Here is a 7,567-nt window from a genome sequence, read left to right as displayed (position 1 = left end):
AAAATGGTGTTTACATACAGATAAAATAAATCTATTTCAGTTTAGTACCGCTCGTTCTTCCGGGAAAGAGAGGGTAAGAAGCAGAAGAAAATCTAAATAAATGGAGAAAGGAAGGTAAAAAGCTGATAGTACAGGTTCCCATGCTGCTCCGGCTTGTCATCTTCATTTTAGCTAAGAACTCCGCGTTTGCCAGTTTACGCAAGGATCTCACGAGTTTCAAGAGCTTGATTTAAATGGTAAAAAAAACACACTCCCCGCGTTTCACTGGCGAATACGCTCTACTCTAGGGGTGAACGCGTCTGGCACAAGTTCATGCAGGAACGGGCGGACACTGATCTAGTACATAGAAAGTGCCTGCTCTCGCATGACTACTCTTTTCTTTTTCATCCGCCGGTTCTGAAACCAAATTTTAACTTGCTGATCGCTTAAATTAAGTCTATTTGATAGTTCTTTCCTCTTCTGTCGGTTAATAAACTCGTTGAGGAGAAACTCGTTTTCCAATTCAGCTATTTGCTGTTTTGTGTAAGGTTTCCGTTTCTTTCTTGATCTCCCCTGGGTGGGGCACCAAGGTAAACCTACAACAAATAGGTCGATAATTTAATGGATCAGGTCTGGGTATCACATATGGAAAACAAACAAAAAATTAACAAGGAAAGCTCAGATCGCAAGGTAAAAGAGAAAATCGGGCAAAGCACATCTTGACAACACAATTTCTATCTGTCTCCGAGTCAGATTAAGCAATAATCGCTCCAAAGGTCTTACAGGATTGGGGGTGGGTGGGTGGGGGGGGTGTTACACAGCAATTACAGGCATCTCTTAAAAAGCAAGTACGACTAGGTCGCCTCTAAGTAAAGTGAGATATTTAAGGCATACCATCCTGCACTGAAGGTCTGAGGCATGACTGGACTGCTGTGGGCTGAACTGTCAGGTTCAAGTTGACGGAATTCTTGATGTCCTCCTTCAAGCTGGAAGTGCAGGAATTCACTTCAAACAGAGCAGCCGAGCCATGCAAACTTCTCTGCAGGCTCGAGTGGTCATACTTTACGGGCTTTAAGTTGGCTGTGTTAGTAACAGTTGGGTCATTTGCAAAAGATTGCCTTTGCCTGCATCTCTCCTCTTGTTTGGAGCTCGCATCGTGGGAGTAATATTTACTGTTGTCTTCCAGGCACTCTTTGTTGCCGTTGGAGCTGATGTTGATTGGAACGGAGCCGGGGAGGTAAGGCTGCGCCGCGCCGCTGAACGCGTGGCTCTGCGGCTGGGCTGCGCACGAACTTGAGCAAGTCCACGGGATCGAGCTCCGGGGGTAGGAAATGGTGGGCAGAGCCGCCAGTTGACTGCCATTAGCCCTCAAATTAGGAAAATAAAAGGAATCTGGAGATTGCAAATTCAAGAGAGAACCAACGTAGCCAGATCTGTAGAGACTGCGATCACACATTTCCAACAAAGGGCTTCAGCTGTTCTTACAGCAGTATTTAGTTACAACAGGGAATAAGCGGAAAGCCTGAAACGATTGGACGAAACTTTGCAGACAGGTTCTTCAAAGCCGGTAATTTCAGCACCGCCTCCAGCCACCGAGCCACAGAGTCCCCCTATTTTTTTTTTTTTCTTCTTCCCTCCCCCCCCCTTTTTTTTTTTTTTTTTTTTTCCCTTCCTTATGATAACACTTGAAATATGAAAATACAGAGCTCGCAAGGGGGTGGGGTAAAAATAGTCTTCGCTTGTATAAAAGTGGCCGGGGATGGCTGGCAAAGCTGCGGCGCTAGCGGAAAGATGAGGGGGAAACAAACATCTGCAGAGCTGCCGAGGGGCTGGCGCGGTTCTCGGCCCGGCGGTGCCCCCCGGCTGGCAAAACCCCCCCCTCCCCCCCGACTCCCCCGCTTCTTTCCAGGGAGTCCCTCCCTGCATCGGGCAGCTGCCGGGCCGAGAACGACACCCACGATAAGAGGGTGACCCGTGGGCTGAGAGTAACCTCCGATGGTGGCTGTTTAGGGCACACGTATGTACTTCTGCCCTTGTACGGAAGATTACACCTTGTGCGTGTGTGTGCCCAGAACTCTATTTTGCTCGGTTAATATATGCGTTTGATTTAACTGCGAGCAACATGATATGCATATGCTTGCAATTAAAATCTTAATTGATCGGATATTACCAGGATCGTCATTCTGGTACACTAATGACTTATATTCATTTAGGTTTTTCATCCTTTTTCCCTTTCATCCTCATTCGGAAACAAACACAAGTTTTTGAAATTCGGGGTTTATTTTGTCTTTCAAATACAACCAAACAAACACTAAGAAACCGAGAATAACAAAAGCAATAATACAGATTTACCTGAGGAAGACGCCGAGATTTAAAAATAAAATATAATCGAACCACCTCAAGAAAGAAAGTGCCCGGGTCTGCTCTTCAGCAGAAAGAAAAAGAGCATGTGGGTGTAGCAGTGGGCAGAGGACAGTCAGCCTCGGCTGGGTACCTCACTGCTATCTCCCAAGCTGCGTATCAGGAATTTTTATCCCCTGTGAAGAAAACTATTCCTTAGTGGTTTTTTGTGGGTTATACTTATTTTTACATTTCTGAGAGATCAAACGAGATCACTGTTACTTCGTTATCGCTCACATTTTCCCTGTAGCACGAGAGCGACTACGAATAAAACCATATTAGAGAATATACTCTCGGGATGTTGTTCGTGTTCTTTTCCAAAGAGCACGGGTCAGGACCCGCGGAAGCAAGCCAAGGCTCCTTGTGCCTCACCCTAAGGGTCCCGCAACGGGCCAGGAGGCCGGGGGGCTCCAGGAAAAGCCTTCGATTTAGAGCAGCCCAGCTCCGCGGCACCGAACGCCCGGACTGCTCCTGGCACCGCTGCCCACAGGCCCGCGTGAGGCTTTGGAGGCCCGTCCGTCACCCGGACTGGGCGTTTCTGTCCTCGGCCTCATTTCCAAGAGGATCTCCCCTGGTTTGAGCTAGTCCAGGTTCAAGCAGAGTCCTAATGTCAGGACAGGTAGGGTTAATTTTCCGTATTATTGTCCTGGTGATCATAGATTTATTCTGGATTGTATTTCTACTCCAAGATCAGAGAAACTAATCCTCTTGACATTTTCTTAATAAAATTCATCTTTCTGTTCAACGGGAAATTGGGGGAAATTCAGCAGTAATTTCATTGCCCTGCAAGAAATCTCTAAATGATTGCTCACTCCTAGACCACACAGGACCACACAAGCACCGCTGGAGGATATTACTGACCACTGCCTTTAATTTTTATTGTTTGAGTTATGTCTACCAATTTAATCTCCCTCTTATTAGCTTACCATTTTTTCCCCACTCTCCTCCTCAGGATGATGGATATTAGTTTATTTTCCAAATAGCTTTTTACGAAAAACCTGACTCTGATTTTTGGTTCTGGGAAGGCGGAAGAAATATTTTGTGCTCAAAGAGTATATTTTTGCCCGCAATAAACACAGGGAATAGGTGTGAGTTCCCAGCTACCGGAAAGAAAGGTGACACTTCAAACTAACTTTTATGGGGTTAGAGTAAAACAGAGCTCTCGATTAATGCTCATCTGTGATTGCTAATTAATAAATTAATAGCGCGAGGGGAAAAAAAAAGAAAAAAAAAAAGAGAAAAAAAGAGAGAAAAAGAAAGAGAGAGAGAAGCGAAATCTCGTGTAGCTGGAGACACTCAGAGCTGCGGAAAGAGATGTTTATGTTTAAATCTGCAGGGAAAAAATCTGACAGAAACATCTTGTTCCAGAGGCGTCTGGCCGCTGCCACAGTGCAGAGTGCCTCGGCCGGCCCTGTGCTGGTTTTTCCAGCCGCAGCCGGCTTCTGGTTTGGGGGGCGGTGTTTTAGTGCCGCGGGTGTCCCCCCGCCTGTGTCTGTACAGGAAATATCACCGCTGAGGAACACAGCGACCCGGAGGGCTGCTTTCACACGCTTTTTTCCGCTTTTTGTTTTGTTTAGTTTTGGTTTGTTTGTTTGTTTGTTTTAAGTAGGCAACCGCATCGTCCTGAACATCGGAGGTGACCACACGCTCTAATTTCACTGGCATATTCACCCAGTTTAGAGACGAAAGTTGCTCTGCTTGTGACTAGGAAGTCTCCCTCATTTATCACACGGAAACGCGGATCACGAATGGAGGTGAAACCTTCCCCTGACTATGCCGGAGGTTGTCCAGGAGATGGCAGGATTGCCTCAGACATGGATGGGAAATTGCGCTGCCTGACAGGAGCCAAGCTCCATGGTAGCTGCGGGGCAGGCGAGGCGGCCGGCCTGCAATGCATCATTGTGCCACTGATCATTTGCAATTCATTTTGTCGAGGTGCATATGAATTATCTGTAATAATTCTCGCTGTGTTTCAGACGAATAATTATGCCATTTTCTCTAAGCACGGGCTTCTGTGTCGACCTGCAGTTGGAGCTGCGCGGCTGTGGCAGCCCCTGGCCCAGCTCGCGGGACACCGGGGCCCGGCCGGATCCGTGCGTCCTGGTAAAAGCCCAGTCTGTGGGCACGGGGATTTTGGATAACGCCCGTCAACGCCCCGGCTCATGGTCAGGAAACCCTTTTAAACTGCACTAGTAGGCGGACTAGTTAATGTGCCCCGGCCTGCAGCCCGCGGCCTCTCCTTCCTCCTGGCTGTAGCTGCTGGTTTCCGAACGTTTCTGTGCGTTGTTATGAATTCAGAAGGCGAGTTATCTCCATCTGGTACCGATTTGCCAGCCAGTTCAAGTTTCCTCTTGCCCTAGTAATAGAGCTTTGGCCGTGGCAAAGCTGTGTCTTCTGAGAGCCCAGAGCCCGGCAAAGCCAAAGGTTAAGCCTGGAAGGAGGAAGGGAGCAGCCCGCGACGTCTCCGCAGCCGGGAGACAGCTCTGGCAGTGCCCGAGGTTCCCTCTGCGGGGGGGCTGGTTGAGAGGAAAAACTTCTCCAAAATTAACAGGACCGAAGGGTAGTTGTGCCAAGGGGGGCGGGAGGGGAGAGAATTTAACATATTCAAAGAAAACGAAGCTTCATCAGCAGAGAGGGCTGCTCGAGGTACTTAAAGGATGTGCCCCCCAGGTCTCCTCTTTTCCCAGAATCAAAAAAAAATGAACTTTTCAATAGTCTGAAGTGCTCCGAAATTAATTTTTTTTTCGTCCTTTTGGTGAAAAAAAACTTCTTCAAAGGCCGTGAACGTGCAAGCGGAAGATAGAGAGAGTGTATATTGGGGGGGGGGGCGTGGTGGGCTGGGGGGTGGGGAGGAGAACGGACCAGGGAGCAGATATGTTCCCGCTAGACCTAGCCCGTTGTGGAGCGAACGGAGGGCCACGACACGGAGACGCTCCCCCCAGAGGAGCTCCCTTGGACTCCGGCAAGTGCCAGGGCCGGCTTGGAAGTGGGACACAAAGGGGCCCTAGGTCGGCACTGACCAGGCATAGCCGGGCCCCTGGGAAGGTAAAGTTAAACTCTCCCCTGCTGCTTACCCCGGATATTTCTCCGCAGAATAATTTATTTTTCCCCCAAAAAGTCCTTTCGCAGCGGCAAGGCACTTCGGATACTCCTTTCTCTGATTTAAGGAGCTTTGTGTCCTATCTACCTCTTCGTTCCCAAGAACCACGTCGCTAAACTCGCCCTTGGAGATTACAGGCAAGCTTGGAGCCCGCGAAACATCCTGCTGCAAAGAAAAAGGCCGTATGTCCCCTCTCATTTTATACATATATGGAAATGAAATAGTTTTATTAAAGACGGTTCAGGAACAGTTTAGCAACATCTTTAACAACTCGGATGTTCAGGTCATATTTCCAACGAAAAATAGAAGCAGACTTTACGAAAAGGAAAAAAACCCCAACCAAACCAACCAACCAACCAACCAACAAAAAAACAAAAAAAACAAAAAAAAAAAAAAAAACAAAAAAAAACAAAACAAACAAAAAACAAAAAACAAAAAACCAAAAAACACAACAACAACAAAAAAAACAACCAAAAAAACCCCAAAAAACAAACAAAAAAACCCCAACAAAACAACCAACCACACAAACAAGCAAACAAAACCCACAAAAGAAACTCCCAACAAACAAACAAAAAACCCCATGAAGAAATAGTCTTACCGTATATCTCACCCACATACATTGGTAATCAAAGTGTTTAGAGCAATAATATAATAAATAATACTAGGTCGAAGACACACATTTTAATAATTAGATGAGGCACATTAACAGAGTAGTTACTACTCTCCTAGTAGTTGACTAGCGTGTCTGATCACCCTGTGTATATCATAACATGAACACTAGGCTTAAAATAACAAATAATCGACAAAATCCTAGAGTTTTGGTGTATATAAATTATGGCATCTTTTGAAATTTCTTATTTATTGCTTCTGTCATTAACACCCGTTTATTTTTGGAAATTAAGAGTTAGCGGTGAAATTCATTTCTCTGACCACAATGGGTATTTTTAAGCGCCGTGGTGGGAGGAAGGAGAGGAGTCTTGCCTTGTGCTAGAGCGGGCATTTCACACGAGGTGTGCTCAGGTTTATACACACCTCTGTAGCGGCAGTCTCTGCCCTGGTTGCGGAAGAGCCGGCCCATCTGTCCCTCCGAAAGAACTTCCCCGAGGTGCCCCTACTTGCGCATCCGCGCAGTCCCGCCGCCGGCAGCGCTCGGCGCGGCCTCAGGCGCTCCTTCGCGGGAACAGGCGGCTCCTTTTTAATCCAGGGAATGGTAAATCATTCCACTGAAAACGAAGCCGCAGGGGAAAACAAGACACACACACACACACACACAAAAACCCCTAACAAAACCAACCGATAAAACAAAAACAAAAACAAACAAACAAAAAAAATCCCAAAAACCAAAACAAAAAACAACTCCCGCCCCCCAAAAAACACCAAAAAAACCAGAAACCAAAGCAAACAACGAACCTCCAAATCCCCAAACCTGCGGAAACTATGAGTGCGGTGGGACATGCATAGGACCGTGCTTTGCGCTCGGCAGTAGAGCAGAGAGATTTTCTCTCCCTCGAAATAACAAATAAATTCCAGCTGCATACGTTGGTCTCCACGCAATTCACAATGCACTCTGGCTCCGGTGTGCTCGGCGGGTTTTGGGAGCAGTCAGGAGCTACCACGGGGCGGGACTCGGGCTTTCCTGCATTTTTTGATTGTTTTTTTTTCCCTTCTCGCGCGTTTTGAAGTATACCAAATCATACCAAATCAAACTGACATTTTTGGCATTAGCTGTTGTTCAGAGAGAAAAAACAAAATTATAGAAACCCCCCCCCAAGAGTTCAGCATTTAAGAAAGTTATAACTGCTACTGTTCAACATATTACCGTTTATACTGGCCTAGAGGGAAGAACAGAGAATATAATTAATATTAATATTAATATTATTTTCAAGAAGAAACAGAACTATAAATCAAGGTTTGTCAGCCCTCTCTTCCACTAAGAGAAAAACACTGACTTTCATGGAAAACAATTTCCGAAATTTCGCCAACTCTGAAAGGAGGGAAAAAAATTAAATATATTTTCAAGTCTTTCCAAAAGTCTTTAGCTGGTCGTAAACTGAGTTTATATATCCATCACTATCCGGAACTAATAGA

The 7,567-nt window shown here is 46.3% G+C and overlaps 1 protein-coding gene across 1 annotated transcript; it reads right to left on the bottom strand.

The window, feature by feature from the left end:
• Positions 1-336: 336 nt before the first annotated feature.
• HOXD12 (homeobox D12) lies at positions 337-1,435 on the bottom strand. The gene is made up of 2 exons (XM_008505089.2): positions 874-1,435; positions 337-575 (listed from the first exon to the last, which is right to left on the bottom strand). The coding sequence occupies exons 1-2, from the start codon at positions 1,433-1,435 to the stop codon at positions 337-339; spliced, it is 801 nt and encodes a 266-aa protein (XP_008503311.1).
• Positions 1,436-7,567: the final 6,132 nt, after the last annotated feature.

Source organism: Calypte anna, chromosome 7 (genome assembly GCF_003957555.1).
Source record: "Calypte anna isolate BGI_N300 chromosome 7, bCalAnn1_v1.p, whole genome shotgun sequence".
In the NCBI taxonomy this organism is placed as follows: Eukaryota; Metazoa; Chordata; class Aves; order Apodiformes; family Trochilidae; genus Calypte; species Calypte anna.
The sequence above is the reverse complement of the archived record's forward strand: the minus strand, read 5'-3'. Positions and strand labels throughout refer to the sequence as shown.

Coding starts and splice junctions, on each gene's coding strand:
- HOXD12 (XM_008505089.2), bottom strand. CDS start 1,435: ATGTGTGATCGCAGTCTCTACAGATCTGGCTACGTTGGTTCTCTCTTG. Junction 576..873: donor CAGACCTTCAGTGCAGGATG/GTATGCCTTAAA, acceptor TATTTGTTGTAG/GTTTACCTTGGTGCCCCACC.